This window comes from Uncinocarpus reesii, genomic scaffold (assembly GCF_000003515.1).
Source record: "Uncinocarpus reesii 1704 scaffold_1 genomic scaffold, whole genome shotgun sequence".
Classification (NCBI taxonomy): Eukaryota; Fungi; Ascomycota; class Eurotiomycetes; order Onygenales; family Onygenaceae; genus Uncinocarpus; species Uncinocarpus reesii.
The window spans coordinates 2,373,339-2,399,539 of record NW_003052500.1 but is presented as its reverse complement, the minus strand read 5'-3'; the positions used below and the strand labels follow the sequence as shown (position 1 = coordinate 2,399,539).

At 50.1% G+C, this 26,201-nt stretch overlaps 8 protein-coding genes across 8 annotated transcripts; 4 read left to right on the top strand and 4 right to left on the bottom strand.

Annotated features, from left to right (window-relative positions):
• Nucleotides 1-1,868: 1,868 nt before the first annotated feature.
• On the top strand, nucleotides 1,869-2,953 carry UREG_00999 (uncharacterized protein; the record flags this gene model as incomplete). Its single annotated transcript, XM_002541437.1, has 4 exons — nucleotides 1,869-1,996; nucleotides 2,047-2,210; nucleotides 2,277-2,527; nucleotides 2,624-2,953. The coding sequence occupies 4 exons, from the start codon at nucleotides 1,869-1,871 to the stop codon at nucleotides 2,951-2,953; spliced, it is 873 nt and encodes a 290-aa protein (XP_002541483.1).
• Nucleotides 2,954-3,797: 844 nt separating this feature from the next.
• On the bottom strand, nucleotides 3,798-5,398 carry UREG_00998 (uncharacterized protein; the record flags this gene model as incomplete). Its single annotated transcript, XM_002541436.1, has 2 exons — nucleotides 3,798-5,028; nucleotides 5,103-5,398. The coding sequence occupies 2 exons, from the start codon at nucleotides 5,396-5,398 to the stop codon at nucleotides 3,798-3,800; spliced, it is 1,527 nt and encodes a 508-aa protein (XP_002541482.1).
• Nucleotides 5,399-5,988: 590 nt separating this feature from the next.
• UREG_00997 (uncharacterized protein) lies at nucleotides 5,989-6,408 on the top strand (the record flags this gene model as incomplete). Its single annotated transcript, XM_002541435.1, has 2 exons — nucleotides 5,989-6,011; nucleotides 6,051-6,408. The coding sequence occupies 2 exons, from the start codon at nucleotides 5,989-5,991 to the stop codon at nucleotides 6,406-6,408; spliced, it is 381 nt and encodes a 126-aa protein (XP_002541481.1).
• Nucleotides 6,409-7,202: 794 nt separating this feature from the next.
• Nucleotides 7,203-8,394, bottom strand: UREG_00996 (alternative oxidase; the record flags this gene model as incomplete). Its single annotated transcript, XM_002541434.1, has 3 exons — nucleotides 7,203-7,713; nucleotides 7,770-8,066; nucleotides 8,120-8,394. 3 exons carry the CDS (start codon nucleotides 8,392-8,394, stop codon nucleotides 7,203-7,205), a joined length of 1,083 nt encoding a protein of 360 aa, XP_002541480.1.
• Nucleotides 8,395-10,748: 2,354 nt separating this feature from the next.
• On the top strand, nucleotides 10,749-16,107 carry UREG_00995 (uncharacterized protein; the record flags this gene model as incomplete). Its single annotated transcript, XM_002541433.1, has 2 exons — nucleotides 10,749-12,207; nucleotides 12,692-16,107. The coding sequence occupies 2 exons, from the start codon at nucleotides 10,749-10,751 to the stop codon at nucleotides 16,105-16,107; spliced, it is 4,875 nt and encodes a 1,624-aa protein (XP_002541479.1).
• Nucleotides 16,108-17,792: 1,685 nt separating this feature from the next.
• On the bottom strand, nucleotides 17,793-19,509 carry UREG_00994 (RfeD protein; the record flags this gene model as incomplete). The annotated part of the gene is made up of 4 exons (XM_002541432.1): nucleotides 17,793-18,551; nucleotides 18,636-19,049; nucleotides 19,145-19,299; nucleotides 19,356-19,509. The coding sequence occupies 4 exons, from the start codon at nucleotides 19,507-19,509 to the stop codon at nucleotides 17,793-17,795; spliced, it is 1,482 nt and encodes a 493-aa protein (XP_002541478.1).
• A 2,491-nt stretch (nucleotides 19,510-22,000) lies between these two features.
• UREG_00993 (uncharacterized protein) lies at nucleotides 22,001-23,407 on the bottom strand (the record flags this gene model as incomplete). Its single annotated transcript, XM_002541431.1, has 2 exons — nucleotides 22,001-23,217; nucleotides 23,281-23,407. 2 exons carry the CDS (start codon nucleotides 23,405-23,407, stop codon nucleotides 22,001-22,003), a joined length of 1,344 nt encoding a protein of 447 aa, XP_002541477.1.
• A 688-nt stretch (nucleotides 23,408-24,095) lies between these two features.
• Nucleotides 24,096-25,799, top strand: UREG_00992 (uncharacterized protein; the record flags this gene model as incomplete). The annotated part of the gene is made up of 2 exons (XM_002541430.1): nucleotides 24,096-24,491; nucleotides 24,549-25,799. 2 exons carry the CDS (start codon nucleotides 24,096-24,098, stop codon nucleotides 25,797-25,799), a joined length of 1,647 nt encoding a protein of 548 aa, XP_002541476.1.
• Between the last annotated feature and the right edge of the window lie 402 nt (nucleotides 25,800-26,201).

Below are 26,201 nucleotides of genomic sequence, written 5' to 3'. Positions count from 1 at the left end.
GGTGGGCCATGGTAGTAGCCTTGTCGCCGGAGTAGGCTTCTGTCCAGAGCGATTGAGTAAAATTTTGACTTGAAGACAGCAGATGGTTTGTATTGTTGAACTCATCAACTGAAGGTGTTATTAAGGTGAGTCTCCCTTTTTATATCCTTGGTCAGTGGCCTCCATGTGCCATCAAGAGCTGGGAACTTACCGGATCCATGGCAGCTGAAGCATCTAGTTATTTGTTAATTGCTGCCAAAGAATATTCATTCATCCCTATTTTTCATCATAGTCCTCAAAGAAGTAAAGACAACAGATTTCAACAAACTTCCCAGTTTGTTTAGCACTGTCATTCGTAAGGAGAGCATTGACAAAAAGAAAAAGAGAAAGGATAGAAGAAAGAGAGATCTCTCAAAGGGAAGCTCAGAGAAAGCTGAGAAAGCCATCCATTATGAGAATAGTATAGCAAATGCTGATGAGAACAAACAGAAAAGCATCTGAAACAACCCATGAAAAATCCCTCGGGTGCAGCATAACTATAGCTCGGTATATAGTGCTTATGGCAGCTCTGATTGCCCCGAGTTGAAGCGCGGGAACCATGTCGTTGCGTAAAGAATCATTTCAAGAGCCAGGATTTTGGTGGATATCAATAACGACGCGCTTTGAGGAAAATTGAAACTCGGACCTTTTATGTCAGAGTGATGCCATTGACATTATTAGTGGCCATCCAACATGCTGAGGAGGCAGCTTCAACAGTCCTAGCAATTCAGCATGGTACTCTGAATCTCGGCTAGCATTATCGTAACTTTGTGAGCCCAGCCGTGTAAACTGATGTGATTTAGCAGGGGCGTAGAATAGAAGGTCAAGGCAGTACTTGACCAGGATGAACGGTCAGTCGATGTCATAGTTCCGCAGCAACACGGCCAGTCGCAACTCTCGAAGAGACGTGAGATTTTACCATGAGGATGTTGATATTGACCAGAAACCTTGGAAGTTCAGATTGTTGCGCCAAGCACGTCAGCCAGTGTGTGTCAGAAGTCAGAGGACGGAGTGTGGATTATCTCGAATAACTAGATGTAGATCACACGGGCTTTCCATTCAACACTCCGTGGCCGTAGGCAAAGATAGATCTGTTGATCAACGCTGCTGAACAGAAGATTCGTCGATGAGGTTCCCTGTGCACAGACCACTAACTAGTTATCCGAGCTCTTTGAATATCGAGATCACCAGCTCAATGCTAGTTATATCGATTTAGCCACTCAGGCTCAGTTCAATTGCCATGCACTTGGAGAAGCCAGATGTTATCAGAACTGGCTGTCCTGACATTATAACCCTGCTATATTCTAAATATGCCTCCTAGGCACTCGCTGAGGCAATATGCGACGTTAAAGGCATTCCGCGCCAGCCAGAGCTACTTTAAAAGCCGCCAGACAGGCCCTACTAGTGTTGGCCTGTACAGATATGCTTGCTTTTTGTCCTTGGGTCACTTGTATTCGCGTCCTTCTAGCTATTCGTTCAATGTCGGTCTATGCCATCTCGCGATATCTTGCCGCAGATCTGTTCAGAGTTTGTCAAACCATCTAAAGATACCAACAGCTAATAACCAATGCTCTAAATCGATACCCATTTCTACACGTCCCATAAGACGTCCAGGGACCATATCCCATGGTGCTACTAGGAATCTCTCCACGTGCGCTTACAGTGAATGTCGATGTTTCTCGTCCGATGCAAGAAGAGCACAAACATCCAGCGTGGCCCAGAATGCCGAAGAACAAACTGAAAATTTCAACTTGACCCGAGTTAACGAGTCACGCCCAGAGGAGTGTTTCCTAGGAGCTTACCGGAAAACCGAAGATGAGACCGCCTGTTCATCTCCGTACACGTATACCATGTCACAACCGGGAAAGAATAGCATCCCAAAGTTTATTGATGCGCTTCGAACGTGGCTTCCTGCCCCCGCAACGTCTGTAGCGGTGATCCAAAGCATTGGGCAAGATATGGTTGATATATCTTTGATGTGAGTTTGGCATTTCCCGCGGATGCTACTTATTTCTGACACTTCGCAAGGCTAGATGATGTCCAAGATGATTCAGAACTTCGACGAGGATCCCCTGCCGCCCATGTAGTATATGGCCGTAGCCAAACCATCAATAGCGCCATATACTCCCTTATGAAGGTCGCCGACCGCTTGGGGCAACTTCAAGATGAAAAATGTCGCGACATATTCTACGGTTCGTCAAACTTCAAAATCAGGGTCTCGATCAACATTCATCACTCAAACTAACGCATATCATTAGAGGAATCGAGGAACCTTTGTGTAGGCCAAGGTCTTGATCTTCATTGGCGCCAACATGTGCAGTGCCCTTCAATCCAGGAGTACATTACCATGGTTGATAACAAAACAGGGAGCTTTTTCAGGCTGGTAACACGGCTCGTGGTGGCGGAAACGGCGGAACCGCCTAATTCAGTGAACCTTTTCCAATTCATCACTTTACTAGGGAGGTATTATCAAATTCGAGACGATTACCAGAATCTGGCTTCTGAAGAGGTAAGAATCACACATTGAGATCTCGATGCCTTTATGAATGCGCTCCATATTTCCGTTTTGTGTTACTCCGCTTACGTTTCTTTTTGATATTTCAAGTACACCACCAAAAAGGGCTTCTGCGACGATCTATCCGAAGGCAAATTCTCTCTGCCCATGATACATTTCCTTCAAAACGCTCCATCGAAAACTGTAGACCAAGCGCGTGGTCTGATCTTTCACGGCATTGATTCGGATTCAAAACGCCCTCTCGATCTGGACTCTAAACGCTGGATCCTTTCTGAAATGAAAAAAGCTGGAAGTTTGGAATACAGTTACAATGTTTTAAAGGACATGCATGAGGCGATGTCCACGATGTTTAGCGATCTAGAAGCTGAGTTGGGAGAAAGTAGTAAGCTGAAAACATTTTTGTTGCGCCTACAACTCTGATATCTAAAAAAAAAGGAGAGAGAGGGGGTGGGGTTGTGTCAAAGAACTACTGGCTCAAGATATACAAGCCTAACCCCGATTCTTAAATGCGTCAGTGTATGTAAAAATGCTGCTAATTCTCCTGGATTTGGCCCAGCAAAGAACTGTAAGCCATGTCTTCCCTCCACAATCTAATTTTCTTCTGGAAATGCTCTTTGATAATCAAAGAATCCGATTTCTTCGAGCACTTCTGAACGAAATTATACCGTTCAAAACCAGGCATATCTTCCTTTGTAAGTTTTGATATTTTACGCCTCTTGAGATCTCTATCGAGTATTGGCATGAGAAAAGGTAGGCTTACACCTTGTTGCTTTGCCACTTGTAGAAGCTGACTTCAATAAGTAGGTAAGCTTATAGGACTCGAAACTTGCATCGGCCCTATACGCATACCTGTACCCTAGTCTGCTCCAGGGGCAGAAAGAAAACCACAGATCTTCGTAGGCATTGAAGGTGTGCACGTGGCTCCCGGACATACATTTTGAGAAATTTTGGTCGTAGGACGCCAAAGATAAAATAGGATCATTCCCTTAACAAGCTTCGTATCATTGCCGCAAATGCTGCTACGCCATTGTCACAAGCAGCAGGTTTGAACCGAAATAAAAGGGGATACCGCGAGTCGGGCAACCGGACCGAAGAATTGGCTAAGAAAGAATGTTCAAACCCAATGAGAGCGTCCAGGATTTGATGTCAAGTTGTTGAAGGTTCGACGGTTGTATAACCTCGACTCGTATGCCTAGGTACGACAGAAGCGCTGGGAAATCTCGGTATTATATCACGAAAATCATTAGTGGATATATATTTTCTCTCATCCTCCCGAGCAAACAAGACTGATTATCTTCCTGTCCCTGGTGCGTCGGGCCCAATCTCGCGCTGTCAAACCTTCAGGGTCTGCAATGTTTTTATTGGCTCCCTTGTTTACGAGCAGATGAACAAAACGCCAGTCCTTTCCCATGATTGCTGATATTAGTAGTGGACGACCAGATTTGAAAGTGAAATTCGGATCTGCACCTGCTTCCAGGAGTGCGTTCGCTGTGATTTGGTGGTTTTCGGTGTATGCGAGAGCAAGCGCCGTTTTCCCATCTTTGTCCCTGAGATCAACCACGTATGGGTCTTGGATGAACTCCAAAAGCAATTTAGCGATTTTGAAAGCACCTTTCTTTGTAGCCCACAGAAGAGGCGTTCGTTCGAAGGCCGGATCCGCTGCTCGTAGGCTGGCTCCCCTTCCGATCAGGAGTCGAATGATCACTTCATGGCCCAGGCAAACTGCCCAGATGAGTGGTGAACATTGTTTGACGGTATCCATTCCTTCAATGGAGGCATTATTATCAAGAAGAATATTCACAATATCTTCCCGCTCCGTGTGGACGGCCCATATCAGCGGCGTTCGCCCATAACCCTCATCCCGATACTCGATATCTGCTACGCACTGCTTCAGCAGGACGTTGATCGCTTCAATTTGAATTTGGCTATCTTTGTGTCTTCGGTGTTTTGAGACAAAAATCAACGCCTTATTGATGGATTCTTGGCTAAGCTGCGATCTCTTCCTGCTATCCTTTACACATTTCAAAATTGTAGCGATACTAATGCGGTTATCTTTAAGCGCTTTGGCAAATTCAGAGTCTGCTCTGCTTGATGTAAACTGGGTGGATTCTGTGCGTGAAGGATAGAAATGGCTGCTTGACAATGTTGTTAAACTCGTAAAGCTGCGGCTGGTCGAGCAGCTAAATGGACGTTGATAGGAGGCGATGTCCGTGCGAGTTGTTCTTCTATAAGGAGGTGCTGTTTCCATTTGATCAACTTGGAAGTCCGTGGATTCAGCGATGTGTGACACGGATGAATTGTCGGATAAGGGCGCCTCCGAGGTTTCAAGGTCCCCGCCATCCGTTCCGATACTCATTTGAAGGACGTGGCCTTCTAGTTCGTGCACCACTCTGGCATCTAGCTCAGAAGCTGGAATACCAAATGGCTCGAAAACTGGCATCGCATCTAGTTCGTGAATGGCATCTTGTGTTCCTGGAGCTGGCGAGTTCACTGCGCTTGGAGGCAATTAGTTATTTTATTCTTTTGAGAACCCCCTCCGTGTGTGGAGCTATAGGAGCGCACCACTTACATGTTTAACAACAAAATATATCCGTGCAACCGCGAGATAAGCGCCGACGAGCGCTTTTCTTGTAGATTCCGGTTGTTGTTAAGTAACTCTTTTGTATCATCGATAAATTTCGAGCATTCGTTCACCGTCCTCAGCTTTCCACGTTCCAGAAGTGCCGGTCTCGCATCATCAAGCGCCCGTTCAAATGCGGAGAGATCTTCACTGAGGCCACCATCATTCCGTGCTCGTTTTCCGCTCTTCGCAGTTGGCTTGGACAGGAACTTGAATCCACCGAATATGGATCCAATACCCGCCATCAGTACTCCGTAGTTCAGTTGCAAAGAATGAGTTGATCGCCAGAAATTCCGATGCTTGACACGAAGTGAATATACTCTGTGCGGCCAAGGATGGCTTTGGAGACGGTCGCAGCCTGATCCAAGGCTCGAAGGGAATAGATTCTGCGAGGGGGCTTATATTGAATGAGTGGCGTCGTGAAATTGCTTCGAGGCGAATGGCGCTGCACCAAGCACGCCCGCCGAACCTTAGGGGGCATGAACACATGGGCTTTCCCAACACGGGTCTGTTCAGTTATAAATGGGCGAAAGTGGCTCAGATTTTTGTCTGCATCCACGTTGCCCGTTTTATTTTGCTTAACTTTTCAGCTCTGAAATCCAGTCATGCAGCTTTTCATCTTACTGCTCGCAGCGCTCACCACATCAGTCATTGCGCAATGCTATTATCCTGATGGAAAACAAAGTGACGGGCTATTTCCTTGTAATACGACCGCGGCCGTCTCACACTGTTGCCGAAATGGAGATGTCTGTATTACAAATGGATTTTGTTTCTCCTTCGGTCTGAACGCTGTTGTCAGACGAGGATGTACAGACCGATCGTGGAATAGCACAGAATGTCCTCAGCAATGTACTGCAGGTATGAGACTTGTTTTGCCCCGGTTGAAACCAATGTCAGGTTCGCTGACCCCAATCTGTGTCTAGGAGAAGTATTCAGGTCCTCCGATGTGGTATTGACGCCATGCGACCGCTACACCACGTTTTGCTGCGGCCAAAACGAAGCAGCACGAAACTGCTGCAATACAGAAAATGGAACCGTCAATGTCATCGCGGGAGCGGCTATCTTTCCTCCCGCGGAATCGACCACAGATCCCACTTCAACGGCGACCTCTAGCCCTACGATCTTGCCCCAGGACTGTCAATCAAGCAACTGCCAGCCGCCGAAGATCGCAGCAATCGTCCTTGGAGCAGCATTCGGCTGCGTGTCTGTCCTCGCTGGGTATCTATGGTACAGGAGACGCCAGGTATTCGAGTGAAGGAACTCCAATAGTCGAGTCCCAGATTTGGGGCCAGGGGTATGAGGCTTCGCATAATGTCAAAATTGTATTTTAATTCCGTTGCTGGTCATGCGCGCCTTAGTCTGGTTTGAGGGGTGAGTTGATTGGAAGGCTGCTGGACGGACGTTCGAGCCTCGCGCAGTTCGCTAAAGTCAGCCTCCACGAGACTGGCGCCATCTCGGCAAGATGCAGCTTGGCCCTTGCTCCCAGATGCTCTAAGATCCTGAGGCAATTTCCCCGCAAATCAAATTGTAAAGTTTTCGGAGCTGCAGCGTCCATGCCATCGAGCGACCTCGGGCTGTAGTCGTGCAAAGCAGCATCGAGGACGAAGAGGAGCGAGAAGACTAGAGGATTACATAATCAGTGCTCACGGGATCGAGCGGCCCGACTCTACCGATTTTGGTGCTGAATCTCACACACACGCTTGTCAACTCGGATTTCAAAAAGTGCATATTATTCTTTATTTGCTGCAAGCCATGATGAAAACCCGCACGGCTGAAGGAAACTAGCAAACCATCCAGCCCATACCTTTTTCCGCCCACAGTCTTTTGAACGCCAGCTCTCCCAGAAAACACCGTCCTGTTCAACACAATCAACGATGCGGAAAATAAGAGATTGTTCTTTCCCAACCCAAAAAAAAAAAAAAAAAACGAACCGAGCCTGCTTTTGACGAGAGCAGAGAGAAAAGGAGATTGATCCAAACCGGACTATAAAAGGACAAATGAAAGCAAAGCATGAAAATGAGATAAGGAACAGTTTGAACTGAGAATCGTTTAAATGACGTCCTTTCTTTCCCACCCCGTTGGCTTCATGATGGATGCGGATTTTGTCGGATGGGGTTCCTGTGGATTGTCGTATTTGGAGGCATAAGGGTTAGGGTCGTACTTCTGGTCCAAATTGGCTAGAGTATGGTTGACCTCTCTGTGTTTGGCCTCGTCGGCGCGGATATAGTACAACAGATCCAGGATTTTCTGGTGGCCCTCGGGCATCTTCCAGTACGTGACTGCGATATCAGGGGCCTTCATGTCTTGCCATCTCGGCAGTTTGCCAGACTCCAGGTCGTTGATAGCATGAGTGTATGTTAAGACTGCTTCTTCTTCAAGGTATCCGACAAAGCGGTGGCACGTTCTGGGGGACAAGAGGTAAGAGATGAAAAACGCGTTGAAGAACACGCCTTGCGCACCAAGGACCATAAAACGCATGAACCAGCCGGGCTCGGCGAGCTTCAAAAAGGTGAGAAGATGCATGCGCTCGTTATATGCTTCTTCGAGAAGAGTCTCAATCCTGGGGAAACAGCGTATTAGCATTCGGCCCGTTGACCAGCAGGAATGGCAGCTCACCATCCAAGATCTCTTTTCATTCTTCTCAAACTACGCATATGGCGCAGCATCCCACCGACCATTCCTGGCACGGCCGCAACTGTCTCTAGGAAAATGAATCGAATGATCCATTTACGCTCGTCCATGGAGAATGGCCTCACGTTCTTTTGCTCCTTCCCAGTTGGCGGGTGCTTATAGCCAGTTGCGAGATCCATACCCCAGCGGAGCATTCGGACGGTGCCCAGGGCGATCCAATCCGACCAATCTTTCGTTTGTCGATGTGCAATGACGATATCCTTCATTTCTTTCTCAGTGAAACTACAAACGTCAGCCATCGGAGAACGCAGACTCCCCCCAAAGTGGGTACGTACACAGGGTGTTTGAAATGTGATTCGGTTTCCACAACATGAGGTGTCTTTGGCGGAGGAAAGAACTCTCGCAGCTTATTAGACGACGTGGTTGAGAAGTACCGCGAACTGTTGGGGACGCCATGGTTGCGGAATGGCAGTGCGGCGGCGCTTCGAAGGCCTATTGTCACTGCAGCGGATGGACGCAGGGATGTTTTCAAGCATGACTGCTGAAACAATCTCGCAGTGGTCGGACCGGCTATCAACGTCCGCAGTTGCACAGTTGCTGTGGTGCTCATTGTAAAGAGTTGTATGGCAGGTAGTGACGAAGGGGAGAGAGAGGGCCTCAGATGAAGAGAGGGGAGACAAAAGCCAAAGATGGAGGGGGCTCAAGCTAAATATCAGTTTCCAGGCTTTGATGTATAGTTTGCGATCCAAGGATTGTCCAAAGTGAAAGAGGTGTCGACGTTTTATACGCGCAGCAAAGGAATTCGAAGCCAATGACTTCATCTATTTGGAAATATTACTATTATTAAGTTAAGCGCTACCGAGTCTCAGGAAGGCATGCTTCGGATTGGACGAATGACTGTACAAAGCCCCGAGACCAAGCCTGTCTGGCGACTTCGAAAAGGGACAATGTTGCGAGCTCCCATTGGTTTTAGGGTCGGGGAATTCGGGCATCTCCAGCACGTTCTCCCAGAGCTCAACAACGTCATGGTCCGTTACAGACTTGCATAAACCGGCTGGAGCTCTGCCCAGTGAACAAGTTAGAGAGCAACAGTTGTCGACAAGCGGGCTGGGATGCCGCTTCTCTTCATCGATCGACCTACTATCATTGATCCAACTGGAGTACATGTGCAGCTGCGGCTCGGCGTCTGTATGCCAATACGATAGATTACCGCTAATAAACTCTGCCTGTGCAAGTGATGCTCGGGAGATCCCGGGTGCTCGCCGAAAACAAGCCGCTGAGTCATAACTAGTTAGTCCAGTGCGGCAGTGCAGGGCTGAATTCTCACAGCTCGGGCTTCGAAGATTTTGTTTATCAGGAGAATCGCTTTCAGATGAGGGCTAAAGTATATCTATGGACTATGTTGCAATCAACCGAATTCTGTGTAATTGAGTACCTCCAGGTTCTTCGAAGATATGGTGTCAGCACCACCAGCTTTGAGATCTATCAACCGAGTCATCCAGCTATTGTAGATTTAGTCCGGAAAAGTCAACTATCAACCAAATATTTAGACTCTTGATCCCACATGTCCGATCCCAACATCTACCGAACAACTTGAAATCGAGATTCACCCATTTTCGGCTCAATCTCGGATTTCTCCAGGTTCGTAACTTGGGCGTGTCGGGGGCCCCGTGAGACATCTTCCAGGAGTTTCTTCAACGAGTCTTCGTCGCCTTGGGCTTCTCCCTGGACCTTTACGGGGAGTAAGCTTTTGATACCTAACAAGGCCATAGGCTACTATCCAGCAGAGCAGTTGCCGTGCATCATTGGAGGAGAGAAACGCGTGGATTAGGAGTAGATAATTCGAGAGCGCGCACCTTGCCGTCAGTTGTGTTTCTGACCCAGCCGGTTAAACCGTAATTATTTGCATGTTTCTGGGTAAAATCGCTAGTAAGTTTATAATGTCAGCGGTAATTGGATGCAACAGATAGGCTGCCCGAATATTTCACGGGCGCGTGCAGCGGCGATACCGGAAGCAAACTCCTAGGTATCGATCAGTTCCGCTCCGGGAGTCGATCTGGTTCAGGATCGGGGGAAGGGACAAAAAGAATATGCTCACCTTGCACTCTTCCCTGGACAGCAAAGGAAATCTGCATACATATATCCGTTTTGGTCAGTGACTGGGTTTCCACGGACAACACCCGGATTCTCAAACAGTGGCTGTGCCATACACGTTTGGCCATAGCTCCCATTGACTTCATAAGCATGCGGGTTGCTGGTGGAATATGAGAGCCTGCTCAAGCATCAAGCAGGAAGTGAGTCTCGGTCCTGTAACCTGAGCGTGGTCTCTCTGTTATCCTCGCATCTCTGAGTGAACTCGAGTTGAAGTTGAGGATTTGCGGGATGAAGTCATGAAGCAGTGATAGCGCGCTAGTCCCGAACAGGGTCACGCGCCGGCTCTCCAGATTGAAAAAAAAGCGTTCAAACTGCAGCAACTTGAGATGAAAGCCGTGATATGAGGTTGCAGAGGACATTGCTGGGCACGATCGAGCTTCTTCATTCAGATATAATTACTCTCTGTGGTTCATCATTATTGCCGCGTCTTGAGGCCAGTCAACTCCCAACTAACTAGCAAAACATGTGAGGGAGCGGCTAACCCCTGAGGCCAGCATCGCTCAAAGAAAAGATGAGACAAACCTCATGTTCACTGTTGCAACCCATGTCAATGTCACGATTAATTATGATTGTCTCTCTCCTCCACAACCGCCAAATTAACTAATCAGAGCTAATAACAAGTCCGATGTCACCATGGCACTGAAACCTCTTCTTCTCCTTCCCCTGTGACACGTCTTCCAATTGGCTTCGGTTCGTATCACTTCAAGACAACCACAACAAACCTTCGAACCTTTGTGACAGCTGTGCTGTTGATATTCCGATTTGCTCCCACCTCAGCCCATTGCCTTCCTTGTCCAAACAGTGGTAGCGATGGCGGCGAACGTTGGATCCCCCAACCGTTCGATCCCCGATCCGATCTCCAGCAGGTCTCGCGACCTTTCTCCCTCGCCGTCCTTGTCGCCCACGCCTGCTATCTCTTCATGTCCATCTCCCGACCGAACCTTCTCCACCGTATCTTCCGTCTCGAACCTGTCCGGCGATGGAGGCTCGTCCATTTCCACGTCGTCCCGCAGACGCGGGTATATCAGACCCCAAGGCGCCGTCTTCGCAGAATCTGCTAAAAACCGGGAGAGCGTGATGAGCTTGGGCAGTATCGCGCATTTGCAGTACTATTTTGCTAGGACGGGGCTCCTGGACGGGAAGGGCGCACAGTTGGCTCGTGCAAAAAAGCGGCGAGATTCGGATATACCGAAGCTCATGTTGACTCAGGCGCAGTTTGGCGGGGATTTGATCGAAAGCCCAATCGAGGAGGCCAGCGACATGGCAGAGGAATGGGAGGAAAATGAGCCTGTCATGTTACCCCCGACCGTGAGCACGTATAGTGTTCGCACGCACCATCTCCCGCCGCCCGTAGATGTCGAAGCGCTCAGAAATGATCTACAGTCGGCCTTGGATAAAGCCAGGAACGTTTTAACTGCTACAAAAGACCAGTTGGCCGCCCATGCGTCTACACCAGTGTTGATTGATCAAGCGGCCGAAAACCTGTCAGAAACAAGGGAAGAGCCATTAGAGAGTCCTGGGCCTTCGAAAATTCCGCAAGGTTGGCATGAGATTGAAGGAATGCACATTTTAGACATGGTAACGCTTGCTATACGAGCTGCCAGGATTTACTATACCTCCCATGAGAACCCGGTCCGCTTGGATTCGATTAAGAGCGAGAGAAGAATACGCGAAGAACTACTGGGTGTGTTGGAGGTATTGAAAAAGTGGGCGGGGAAGAATTTTGCGGGTGGACTGAAAGACGAACAAAGAAGTATCATGCTTGGATGGATATCAGAAGTAGAGTCCATGATCGACAAAGAAAGGGCCTTGGAAGAGGCCGATAGGCAGAAGAGAAACAGCTGGATTTGGGCTAGCGGAGACTGGTTGGGCCCGGTGCGAGAGAGGGAACAAGCGTTCCTCCAGAGCTTCGAAGCGTCCGAGGAAATACCTACGTGGGAGCCCGCAGAAAGCAGCACGCTTCCTACACCGTTCCTTACTAGATGGCAGGATGGTCGTCGTCTCGTGCGGTTGCATAACGCAGCTGTGAAGATGTCCAAACGCCCCTTTGGAGAAATCAGGTCTTTCCATGAAGACGTTGGAAAACCATACCGGATGGCTGAGAATATTCGCTACTGGGCCAAAGCGGCCGAGATTCGGTGGGAGATCAAACTCGATGTAGACGCGTTGGGGATCGTCAATGGAGACAGCGATGAAGCATGGAGGAAACTTGACCAGGCGCTGCTCAAGTGGTGTCAGGGAGTTCGAGAAGAGCTGATTCGAGACTGGAGTGAGAAAAGCCCTAATCCAGCGTTAGCCACCATTCCTCCTGACGAACCTGGAATTTGAACGGTGTTGGGCGCGAATAGAACTGAAAAGTGATGCTGCTGGGCGAGAATCCCAGCAGCTCATTGGCACCACGTCGTCATGTCTCCTTTTTCTCTTGATACCCTTTCTTTTTCGCCCGCGTGTCTTCTAACAGGCTGCATGCCACTCAAATCGCAGTGTGTGATGTTTCATCGGGTTTAGAGATTGAACATACATATTCTGGCATGTCTGAGAGTACACCAGTGTGACAATGACTCTGCTGAACCCTTCAGATCCCGGGGCGGTTGGGTACGACTGGACAGTAGCAGATGTAGGATCCGATATATCTAGATGCCACGGCAAGAATATTTTTGCATATGCCTTTTAATTGATGTTCTCATATAGAAACGTGAAGAAGAATTAAACTAAAACAATTAATTACACTGGCTTTGCTAAATCAATTGAAGCGATGATGATGAGCTGCAATCCACCCAGACTCCCTTCGCCCTCGCCCATAATTCAGTCCAGCCCTGCGCGCTGCCATGTAGAATTCGCCTTTCCTCGTCCTTCCAAGGTGCTTGATGCGGTTGTTGAAGAGTTGCGAGTGACAGGGTTCAGCGGATCTCCTTCAAGCGGCAATCAGCTCCGTACTCTCACCTCGCTCCTCCGCCTGTCCCTTTTCCGATCACAACTTCCACCACCTCGCACGACAGCGCTGTTTGCTCTCTCCCACGACTCCGCCCGTCCAGCAAACAAATTACCCGGAACAACAGCAGGACGACCGATAGCATCTGCAAAGCTGATAACCGCAGCCCCGTCGTCGGAAGCAGACGTGGTCACTGCTGACCGTGGCGTTCAAGCATCGATGCCCGCAGCACCTTCACTATCTACATCCGAACCAGCTTCGATAGCCGTTCAAATAGAGACTAGCCCTGCCACGGTCGCATCTACGTCTCCCGGAGACCAGGCGAGCACTCAACAGCCACCGGTTCCAGCTGCACAGCGAATTCCTGACTCGCAAACGTCGGGTTCATCGCAACGCTCCACGTCTCTGCCCCAAGCGAATAACACATCGACCACACGCGTTCCGACCCAAGACCCAAAAGCGCGTTCCCCTTCTACGTTTTTCCGTCGCCTGTCCCCGAATTTAGCCGCGCGAGTGAAACTGCTTGACGGCACGGCGGGTTCTACAGCTCCAGCACCGCGGAATTTGAGCTCAGTTGGGAAAATCTCCGAAGCGCACATCAAAGAACTTGACAACCTCCATCGGGATCTTTCGATCAAAGTACAAAAAAGGGGTCGAGCGTGGGGTGGTGGGCGGTCGACGACGCACACCCCAGAGCCCGCCTCCACGAGCGGACGGGAGGAAGCATCCCAAAGCGAATGCGGCCACGAAACGGAAAGCCCTATTCAATCGGTTGTCGAGCCCTCAACCGACGGGAAAGCAGACATGTCCATAACGGAACACTCACAGACCGTGGCGGAAAGCACGGGAGCGTGCCATGGAACGAGCTTGGATTCTTCCTTGGAGCATACTGACCTTGAAAAGTATCTTAGCAGAGACGACGAACAGCCGCCCCCTCCACCTCCGAAGGACACTCCTCCACCTCCACCTGCCAGCGGTACTCCTAATGTGGAATCCTATTTCAACCCCTTGGGACTCCATCGGACGGACTCAATCTACTCATTTTCGAGAGCGTCGTTTAGCAACCAGCTCTCCCAGTTGACATCAATCAGCCTGCCCCAGCCCGCAGCGTTGGAAGCGAGCATTGCTGCGATCCCTACTGCCTCCGCTGCCGTTCGAGCTCTGACGCAAGCCGCCGAACAGATTCAACAGTGGATAAACAAAGCTTCGGACGTCCTGAGCGGCTTAGATGCTGATGATGATGTGGAGTGGGCCGCTGCCGGCGGCAGGGAAGGCCTCGAGGATGTTGATAAAGCAGTTACAAAGTTTGAAAGTCTGATAAATGTCTATGTCAAAGCTATCGAAGATGTTCAGCTGCGCGATGACATTGCTGACGTGGGAGCAAACCAACTCCACGGCGTAGTCATCCAGATGGAGGCAACGTTGCAGAACTGGAGCAAAGTCAGGTCTTTATTAAAAGGCGTTAAAGAACAGGTCGAGCTGGCGATGGAATGGGAGGAGCTCTGGAACGCAGTTTTGGGTGACGTCGGCCTCGAGATTGAAAATCTAGCACGTCTGATATTTGAAATGGAAGAGAAGCGACACAAAACCGTGATTCCGGATGTGGATCACGGCCCTGGACATGGAATGAATATCAATGAACTCGAAACTATTGTGGAAGAATCTCCGGCAAATGGCAGCGCCGCTTCTAATCCTCGATTTAGCTTTGCTCCTGTTTTTCCGCCCGCAAGCTCCCAACTGGACCTCCAGACGTCACAGAATCCGCAGGATGAGACAAGTCTTCTAGCTTTGTTTGCACGAATGCAGCCGCTCCGTGCATCGCTAGACTTCCTTCCAATGAGGCTATCAATGTTCCAATCTCGTGCCGCAACAATGTTCCCTAGTGCATGCGAGGAATTGGAGGATAGAAGGCAGAGGCTTGAAAAAGGCTACAAGAAGTTGGAAACGGATGCTGAGGCTCTACGCAGAGAATTAGGAGAAGACAGGTGGATCATAGTCTTCAGAAATGCGGTCAAGCAAGCACACAACATGTGTGATTTGGTGGATCGAAGCGTCAACAAATTGCAAGAAGCTATAAATGGTGGAATCCAACACAGCAACCCGGCAGCATTGGCAAAGAGAGCTGACAACTTTGGATCGAAGAGATCAAACTATGAATCAGCCATTGAGAGAGTGCTATCTATTATCCAAAAAGGCATCAATGACCGTTTGACTGTCAATGGAGAGATTATCCGACTCTTGGCTGATCTTCGAGCGAGATACGCGGCTCTGCAGGTTACAACGAGCGACATGGCATCTCTTTTGGATGAACTCTGCGCTTCTCGGGGTCAGCACATGCGCGATTCGGTATCCAGCATTGTCACATTGGATACGCCACCAACCAAAAGTGTTATCGATACTCCAGAGAGCTCTCCAGCGTCTTCCGTGATTATGCCAAACAATAGCAAGACCAGTGGCTCAAGAAAAGATAGTGCGACAGGAAATACTGTATCGAAGACCACCGCTTCAAAAGTCAAGCGCTACTCTGGTCTACCGCAACCAATATCGCCTTCAAGTCAAACACCAAAAAGGACACCGGCGCCACGCTCCGCTTCAATGGGCGCCGCCTATTTGAAATCTCCAACTCCACGGCTAACAACTACATCCCCCTCGCCGACACCTCCTCGACCTGATTCAAGAATTGGTAGCTCAACGAATCCATCAAAGCCCCGGTGGAATCATAGCTCTAATACCAACGATCTTATGGTTGGCCATAACTTCAAACCTTTGTCTCTCACCACGCCATCTCCTCACCGCCGACTCCCCGTTCCTTGCCGAAGTGCCTCTTCAACTCTTCCACCACGCAGCCCACTCAGTCGAGAATCGTCTGCGTCTCCGGCGCCGGGTCTTCGACCACCTAGCCACCTCAATCGCGGCGTTACATCTTCTCCCACTCCCAGGAAACCTTCTCTAATTGATCCACCTCCGTATAGCAAACTGCGTAAATCAGGTCCAGGAGCGTCTACACCGAGCCAAAGCCTTCCTTCAACCCCTCGGAGCCGACAAAGCTACGCTGGCCCACCTGCTCGCGAATCATCGGTATCCAGACATGTGGATGACTCCAGAAAGTCCAGCAGGCCCGGAACGGCTATGGGACATTCTAGCCGTCGCGTAAGCCTTCTTCCGTTACCCAAGGCGCGATCCGGAAGGGACAGCGCGGCAAGCAACCGGGAGGATCGGCCACCTTGGAGATATTAGATGATATTTGTTCGTGTAATTTTTCAATTTGAGCGTTTTCTGAAAAGAATGCCGGGTTCAAGTATCTGGTCAAGTTTGTTTGCATTTCCATTCCATCTTGTTTGACTTCTTTCCCAACCCTACTTTCTATCATTGTCTTGTTATACATAGTTCTCTCTTCATTTCCGACCTCTAGGATACCAATTCGTGTTATTCTTCTGTTTTCGCGTGCCCTAAGCCCCTTTCCGTTTGCTGGTCAAGTGCAAGATGGGTTTTTATTTCTTTTGGATTTCTATCCTCTTTCATACCCCTGCTCCTCCAAGTTTTTTGTCTGTTAGCACGGTCTCTTGTAGGAATCACCATAGCGGCATATTTTTTTTTATTTCTATATCATATATGTCATTCTAAATCTGGAGCTTTCGGACAAGAACTTCCCCGACACACTTTTATACTGTAACTACTCCGTACCCCTTTTTAATTTATCGGTTTGAGATACCCTATGCTTTCACTACCTCTCGTCTCCCCCAGAATATTCGGTGGTCCATTTGCAAGGTATCATTGTCAGCTAAAGACGTTTGAAATGAAATGAGCTTGATACTGTCTCTAAAACCTATCCCCCCAGCAACTGCTTGAAATTAAAGAAGATAATGAGTTCATCTTCTTCAAAACTCACTGCGAGATCCTTGAGACATTCCTCCCAATCTCTCTTCAACGCTCCAAAAGCCCCATGAAAAAAAGAAAACAGTATTCTAGAAGCAAAGTTTAATTAAGCTTAATTTCCGCTGCCAAGCTTTGGGGGGAAGCTCCCGGATGAAGAATAGGAGGAAATTCTGGAACTGGATGGGAAGGGAAATGACTGCTCTGAAATTGAAGAGGCACTATTTTTAAATTAATTCATTAGCTCCCTCCCAGCTTCCCCTGTGAGCCAGGCTGTGACAGTTGTCAGAGGTGTTTCAGAAGTTCTTTTTTGCTCGTTTCAGCAACCTGCTTGGAAAATCTGGGGCTGTGGGTTGAGGTCATCATTCATGTTTTGGCGTTTAAGCCTGCATGAGAAATCATACTAAAAATAGGATGATCAGGCAGGAAAAAAAAAAAAGGTAGCATTCCTGAAGGTTGAATGACATACAAGGTTATGTTTCAGGAATAATCAGTCTATCAAGTCCGCCCAAAAAAGATTGGAAGCAGTGAAAAGCATTCCAAGGGAAGAGTGTTTTTGGAAGTACAGAGTCATTTCAAAAAAGCGATGCGATCTTGTTTTGGGGAGAAAAAGAATATCCAGAGTGAAGGAGAGCTTATACACAATTAGACAACAAACATTCCAATCCAAAAATCAGAACGGAAAGACACTGAATTGAGGAAAGCTGAGGAATACCCAAAACATCAAACTGGACTAGATCCTTTTCCAAGTAGCCAACACAGCCAGAGTCCTAAATATAAACAGAAAAGCGGGGGGAAAGAAAAGGAAACCGCCAAAATTTCGCCAAGTGTATATGTATAATATCTTGAGATCATAGTGATAGGCATCATAAAGGTTGAAACTCTTTGGCACATACATGGCCCCGCCAAACATAAAACCATTCGACATCGTTAAGCATCAGGCGTGCAATTCATATCAAATAGAAAGGTAAATAAAAGGCTGAAGTGGAAGAATCTAAGCAAAACAAGGGAGCAAAGGGAATCAGGAAATACAAAAGAAGTAGACAGATTCACCGGAAATCTAGCTGGAAATGTTTCCATTTCCCACCGATGATCCCGCAACTTGGGCACCCTCTTCGGTTCGGCAAGCCTGTTCTGGGCGCGCTCAGATTTCCGTTGCCGGCAATCCCGTTTCCAGGGTTGCTAGTTGGGTTTAAAATCGAAGCAGGGCTCGCTCCGATAGTACCAGCCATCATGCCGATGCACTCCCTGCAGACACCACAGATACACTCGGTGCACGCAAGGCAGTCGCGCAGAGGCCATGGTCTAGAGCAGGAAGCGCAGTAGATTTGAACGTCTTTGCCGCTGTGACTGCTGAAAGGGGTAGGATTGGACAATCGATGGTGAATTCGGTTTCGGATATGTGGTTGTAGCTGGTGGGGATGTGAAGGTGGCGGGTAGGAACTAGTGCCAGGACGAGGCGGTTGTATAGGGCTGGAATCAGACATTGGCGGAGGCAACCCAGTCGTGGACATGTGGAAGTTTTTGCCAGATACAGAGGAATTAGAATCCAAAGACGACTCAACTGACGGGAACGGTTCCAAGTCCGTATCTGGAGGGCCGCCGTGTTCGTACGGGGGAGGTGTAAGTGCTTTTTGGAGAGGAGAAGCGGTGTAAGATGGTGGTGCGAATTGCCTAGGATAGGAAGATTGCGCGGGTGGTAATCCAGGTGTTGGCTGAAATGCAGGTGGTAGGGATGAGCGATGTTTCTGAACTGAAGGCGCTGAAGTCACACTGGCAAGAGAGCGGAATGACGGCGAATGAGGGACCTGTGGAAGAAAAGCCATCAGCAAGTGCGATGAAATAACAATGGGTAGGTAAGAATAGTTGGCAAAAGTGCTCAGTGGACATACAGGCGTCATGTCATGGTCGTCATCGACCTCTGTAGCAGAAGTTGCGGCCTCAATTAAATCTTCCCATCGCTTTCCTTGGACCCAAGCTGCAGTCTGGGGTTCCGCAGATAACGCTTTGCGTTCGTTGATGCTGGAGCGGCGACCGTACTCCTTTGATCTTGTACGTTCGTGTTTCCCTTTACGAGCTTGTGTTAGCGAACCTTTACGAGAGCGCTGAATTTTCTCCCTTCGTTGAATCGGCGGCAAGGTTGATGAGCGGCCTGGCGGTGAATGCGCCAAGATTGAGGGAAGCAGCTCTCGTGGACGGGGAGAAAAGGGAGGAATTGATTCCTGCTTGAAGTGGTCACGAAGGGGAGGTAGCTCCACGGAGGAGCGCATACGGTCCCTTCTCATATCGGTGTCAGAGTGGGCGTCCTAGTCACACTCGTTAATCAGAGGAAACTCGCGTGTTGTAACCAATCAATGGACAAATGAAGAGATAAGAATACCAGGGAGATGGTGAGACGAACCACTTCAGAGTCCCATTCAGACATCAATCGGTGGTGCTGAAGCTGCGCCAAAGCCACAGCAGCTGTGGCAGCCGCTGGATGAGCTTCATCCAAGGTTCGTGGAGTGGCAGGCGAGTTCTGGTCTCGAGCAAAGAGATCTCTGTCGACGATATCATCTATATCACCCTTTAGCAGGCTATATCTTGCCAAGGAAGTCTTGGGCTGGACGTACTTGGGCCTCGACGAGGATGTGAGGTGGGAGGTGGTTGCTGCTGGTGCGGCCTCTGATCCGGTGGAGTGCTGACCATCAACTGAAAGCTCTCCTCGGTTGCGGGAAGCTTGGGAATGTAGTAGTTGGGGTGCGCACGTCGGATGTGCTCTTGCATGGAACGATATCGTTTTTCCTAGCCATGTCGCCAATTGCAACAGTCAGCGACTTGAATGCAGGCAAGTATCGCAGAGCGCAACAGAGGCATAGATGGATGCATTGAGATGAAACCAAGCACATTCAAGTCAATGCTTGAGAAGAGCTCTGGTAAGGGGGAGGGTCTTACACCCAGACATCGCTTGCGACAGTTGGAGCCATCATTGTTGGTCAATGGACAGACCACTTCATTATTAGCGTCTGAGACCGAGAAGGAGCCCGTCAGGGAGGATCGTGGCGGCATGGTCTCAGGCAGTTGATTGATCGATGCCGGCTCGAGCAAGAGTCACACTGGAGAGGAGGGAAGCGCCACGTCGATCTTGATCGCTTGGAGCGGGATGGGGACAGCTTGGGAGGTGGCGGATCGAGTCACGCAGACAGGACGACAGAGGGTGACGAGGGCGTGAGAGAGCATTCAACGAGGCGAGGCAGATAGCCGTGTCTGTTTGCCTTGCTGGTAGTCAAGAAGTGCTTGATGCGTGATGAGAGTGGTTTTTGCCGGTGGAGAAGAAGAAGAAGAGAGGAAGAAGTGGCAGCAGCACCGAATGCTGGTTTAATTGAGCTAAGCGGGTGGATCAGGTAGGGGCAGCGAATCGGGAGGTCCAAGAGCTGTCAAACCTGGAGGAGGGGGCAAGAGGAAGCTCGATGGAACCGAGGGGCGGTTGCAGCAGGGAAAATCCAGACAGGGGACAAGGGGCGGGCAGAGAGGATGGGATAGCCGACTGTCGAGAGCTGAGAAGCGCCGTCCGGGAGAATCGACGGTTGATTGAGAGCAGAAGAGATTGAGATGCGGGAGGGGAAGCGAGGAGAGAAAAGAGACAGACACAGAGAGAGAGAGAGAGAGGGGTGCGATTAGTCAAAGCTAAGGCTGATTTTCCAAGCTGTCGCTGTCAGGCGATGGCAGCCACGTCTAAAGATAGGATCGCACGAAGCGAGACGGACTGGCTTGGAGCTCACGAGGGATCCGGAGCTACGAGGAGGAGCTTGCGGCCAACGATGACGAGAATGCGGTCCCACGGTTACGAACTGCTCTTAACTGACTAGTTGGCTAACGAGCTCACTAGTTAGCAGTTTCAACGAAGAGCAGCTCCCCTCCACTTGAGGCAATTGGCCGGTGTGCACAAGCTTAACACGCAGGATGATGCCGTCAAGCAACAATGAAGATCAGGTGCAATGTGCGCATTGGCGCTGCGGGCTGTAACCTCAAGCGTCGAATCAACTGGTGAGATTGCTGTCTGCTCGGCGACTCGTAACGATCATCAACTGCTGCTGCTTGCTGGGACCGGAGGATATGGTCCCAAACCGTCATCTGTACGCCGTCCATCGAGCTGCAGGTGGCTATCTACGGCGCAGTCACGGAACAGGGCAGGGTCCAGCTCTCCAGCGAAGGTTCACGACACGTAATTTCAACCATGGGCTTCCTTTTTGTGCATTCCTCTGCTCCATACCTGTTGCTGAGATTATATTTCTACCCCAGGGTCGAGACATCAAAACCTCAACCAAGGTCCTCCCAATCACAGCTCCAGCATTCCAATCCGCACCCTTCAAACAGCCAGCCCGATATCAGCTATTATTAGCCCGTCTCTCCATGGTTTGATTCCAGTTCCCCCCTGTTTGCTGCTGTTGTCGCGCTTGCCACGAGGTAGCAGTGAGAAAGCGGCCATGTTTCAAGGTTCAAGCACCCAATAATGCCTTCCACCATCCATACTCGCTGGTTACATCCGCCGTACCAACAAAAATCTCTTGCATGTGCCGTCCTCGCTCTCTCTCTCTCTCTTTTTTGAAAAGCTTTTCCCGATGATCTCGTCGGAAACGATGTCGTGCAGCAAATCCCCCAAACATCGAATACGAACATCCTTGCCTCGCATCACGCAAGAAACGCCTCGAGCTTCAGCTGGCAGATCTCCCTTCCCTCACCCCCCCCTAATCCTCAGCACATCCCCGCCCTAAACACCCAGCGTCGCAAGCGGTGAATTGAAGCGCGGAGAGATCGGATGAAAGGGAACCGGGGACGAGGGGTCAGCATTACCGACAAGCTCCACGCAGCTCGGTACTGGTATTTCGCTTTCAATACACGGAGCTTGCCCGGGAAACTCCAGCCCGCATTATGTCATTCTGCATGACTAAGGCACTAGTTCTTGGCGCGTTTTTCTGGAAGAATCCAGTGACCACGTGCCACAAGGCGGATACGGATTTGCGATTTGTCTATATTATTCCGGCTTGCTCATAATGATACAAATAATCCCGCTCACGCCGCCATTGCTCCAGTAAATGAATAAATCTGTGCCAAAAGAAAAAAAAGCAAATCATCAAAGCACTCTTCGCTTCAAGATTCGGGTCTTGGATATAACATGCTATGGTTCAAAACACACTGAAAAGGGGTATCGTTCACATCCCACTTCCTGGGCATTACAATTATCGAAATATGTCGGCGATATGTGACAATGTTCTCTTCATATCCCGTCCGGATTCGCGCTGTGCTCGTGCTCGGGATGATGCCGTCTCTCGTTGACCTGGCCTGCCATTTGCTTCCCAAGCTCGTAGCTAGAGATCATGATCGCACACGCAGGCGCAACTTTCATGCACCGCGCGGCCCACCCGCGAAACAAGCCCGAGAGGCCTTCTTCTCGGAAAATGTGAAGCAGAAACCTCGGAATGGATAGCTGTTCGGGTCGGATCGCGGATCGACTCGTCGAAGCTACGGACCCGCCTAGCTTAGTGAACGAGGAGGAAGTAAACGAGCCGCTTGTAGTTGGCGGGCTTGCTGCCGGGTTCAACAGCGCGTCGTCTCCCAGGTGTCGAAAGACCTGCTGGCGGGTTTTCCCGACATCAAACGGCGTGGTGATGAGTGCCGAAACTGCGCCTGCCACGGCACCAGCCGTAAAACTTTCCACAAAGACAACACCACTGCTCTGCGGCTCGTGGGCCGCCATGTGAGCCGTGTGTGGAAACGTCCTGGCGCGTATGCTCGCAAGCGACGCCTTCATGCTTTCGTATCCCCACCAGTACAAGCCGGAGAACGGTACGTCGCGCCACATGGTCAGATTTAATCCTCGCCAGAGCGCGCTATAACCCTGCGTCTGTGTCATCTGGTGTAATCCTCGTAGAGTCGCTTTGAAGTGGCCCGTACCCGTTCCAGATGTCGCCTGTAGCCGTGTCCTAAACATTTCAATGGGGCTAATAGCCGCAGCCGCAGCAATTCTAGCCACCGAGCCCGCCACAAAGGCCGCGGAGCGCTCGTCCACATATCGAGCGATCGGGCTCCTCCTATCGTACCGCAACCAATCGTAGCCGGTAAAATATATCACGTTCGCCGGAATGGCCATGACCAGCGTTGGGCTCAGACCCCTCCATAGCGACAACGGACCCTCGTTGCGCGCGATTTTGCGCAAGCCATCAAACGTCGATGTAAACGTCTTGCGCTGCGTCTCCTCCACGGCGCATTCCGCCGCCATCACCGCACCCGGAGGCTTTCCAATCTCGGGGACCTGCTGTCCAACCATGCAGAATTGACCATTGTCTCCGACCCAAAACACCTCGCGGCAACAGGCTGTGACGCCGAGATTCGGTGGTAATTCCTTGAAGAACCCTGACGGCTGGGTGATTACTGGCAACTTGACGAATGCAGTCTGAGCTTGAAGGCGAACACGCACGACATCGAGCGGAGTGACTAAAAAGTATCATTCACACGTTAGCCACGAAAAGATTGGTAGACAGCGAAAATGCTCCTCACCTAGCAGAGACGTCAAGATACTACCCCATGTCGCCGATATCATTCTCTGGCTCGTTGACACTTGAATACGCTCCGGTTCCGCCATCGCACCGCCTCCTGCGCCGGTATGCCTTCGCGTGATGGCCATCGAACTCCTGTCGGCATGATATATGGAACCCGTCCCATCTACCCTGGTGCCTATCAGCTTCCCGTCCTCATTCCGGGCAGTTTCCGCGTCTCTCGATCGACTCGACCCAATGGCAGTGGTAGGCATTCAACTGCTCTCTCTCTCTCACTCTGGTGAAGTGGTATCTGGTAGCCAGGTTTTCCCCTTCTTTTATTCCCCCTTCCAGAGAAAAAGAGAGCGAGTTTCCCTCCAGCAGAAAACAAGAAAAAAGATAAATTACGCGCCTTTTCGCCTGCGGTATCGGGGTTGGTTACGGTACCGCCGTTAAAAGAGCGATGGCGCTAATACCGATTCAGTTTGGCCCGCACTTTTCGGCCGGCGATAATCGGGTCTAGTGTCTCCGGACCGCTGAAATCCGGGGATATCGTCGCTTGCCGCTTTTAAGCCTCCGCGGCGACATTTGTAATCGCCGACCGTGAGTCACCAACAATTGAGCCGCGAGACAAGAGGAACGGCGATGCAGTTCATTTCATCAGGAGAGTGAATCAAGGCAAGTCGAGAGAGCTGACGGAACTTCGCGCCGCCCGTGGCCAATTTACCTGGAAGACGGCTAGAGTTTAGGATAGCTAACGGCCTAACTGGCTCTTATCTAATCGCCAAACTACTTACTTGCCGATATCTGTGGTGTCCAGGTGCGAGGACAGAAAGGATGGAGCGCAGCAATCAGGAACTCGAGTCCTTCCGGCAACAATGGCTGGAAGAGGTTTCCGCCCGGGCGAGACGGCCTTCGCAACCGCCCAAACCATCCGCTCCCAATCGGTCATCGGCTGAGCCGAGCCGCAAACGACCTCCACGGCACCAGGCCGCTGACCGTGAAGAAGAGCCCGAATACCGAGAAGGTAGCAGCCCTTCTGGGCCGTCTGACTATGAGGCATTGACCGCGCAGACCCAGTCGCTCGCAATTGCTCCGGCAGACGATGATGCCTTCGTTCTTGGAGCGCAGAAGGCTCCAAGCTCCGCACTGGAACACTTTGAAGAAGCGGCGGCGAAGGAGGCCCAGGGAAAGCTTGGTGATAGCTTGAATCTCTATCGGAAAGCATATAAGGTGAATACCAGCTATCCCATCTATGCTCTAATCATGTCTAATTGGCTTCTGTTCTAGCTCGATTCGAGAGTAGATCAAGCGTACCGAAAGAAGCACTTCCCGCCAGCAGCACAGGCACCGGGAATTAACCCGTCAAATGCCCCCGTTACCGTGCCAAATACTGCCCATCACTCACCTGGAGGACCAATTCTTTCCACGCCCGAGCTCTTAGCTTCCTTCGCGCACTTTCCAGTCCCTGTTGCCGACCCCATAATCGAAGGCGCTCCGCCTCCTCCCTGCCCCATCTCTACCACCCCATCAGAGATCCTTGGAGAGATTCTCAAGCAATTGGCATTGCTGGACCCAGCTTCATTCGCCCGTCTGGCTCTGGTTTGTAAGCGATTTGCCTTCCTCGTTGCGCACGAACAGCCTGTCTGGCGCAGGCTCTGCCAGGGATCAGAATTCGGATTTGGTTCAATGCACTACAGTTTTGCATGCGATGTTGAAGGGCGGCGTGAATACACGTTCCAGCCACGTTATAACCCCTTTCCGTTAGGATCTACCGCGCTGCAGATCCCCAAGCCCTTGTCCACTTGGGCACAGGTATTTCAGACGTTTCCCCGTATTCGGTTTACGGGGATTTATATCAGTACGGTCAACTACACTCGGCCTGGAGCATACTCGTCCTTTCATAATACATCATGGGATGCTCCCATACATATTGTCACTTATTACCGATATCTCCGCTTCTACCCAGACGGATCCCTTATCTCGCTACTCACAACCACCGAACCCGCCGATGTGGTCCGGCATATCAGCAAAGAAAACCTCGAAACCCTCAAAGCACCTCCCTCTTCCTATCGCCATCATCAGCATCAGCACTCAGGCGCCGGTCCGACCGCTGCACCTTCGGCTAACCCAATTCCCACCGTTGCGGCTTCAGCACTCAAGGGAGCCTTGAAAGGTCGATGGCACCTCTCCCATCCAAGCCCAGTAAAACCGGCAGATGCTCCCGATTCTACTGAACCTCCGACGCCGCCAGCCAGTAGACACAAAAACAATACCAACTCGGACTCCAAACATGACCCCCGTGACTTGTTCATAGAGACTGAAGGCATAGATCCCAAATACACCTTCACTATGCATCTCTCCCTCCGATCCACCACAACATCATACCGTGGTTCTACAACGAATACCTCCAAGAATACAAAGTTGATTTGGAAGGGATTCTGGAGCTATAATCGACTAACCGATGATTGGGGAGAGTTTACGTTGCGCAACGATAAAGCTTTTGTTTTCAGACGCGTTAGAGGATGGGGCTTGAATTAACGCGGCCCTCAACTCTTTCACTTCCCCGTTTTCCTTTTTCCGGCTTGAGATTCAACAGGGGTTTGGTTAAAGGAGTTTTCAAAGCTTAACACCTGGCGCTGGCGGGTCGCTTTTATATTTCAGGTGAAAAATCAGGTCTATTGTGATTATCTTTTGAGTATGGAAGAGAAAAACATGTTGCACCGTCCTATGAAATTGGCATCTAGAGTTGTGGTATCTGCTTGATCTTATGGCAGCCTGTGCACTGAGGCTTTGGACTTCGGAGTCTCGAACAAATATTTTGGGGCTTTGCATGAGTTATGAATGTGTGACCTTTTATGCGTATATACACGCATACTGTCCACGACCTATGACGTTGTCTTATGAAATGATCAGACGGGTTTTGCCCCTAACATATTTCCG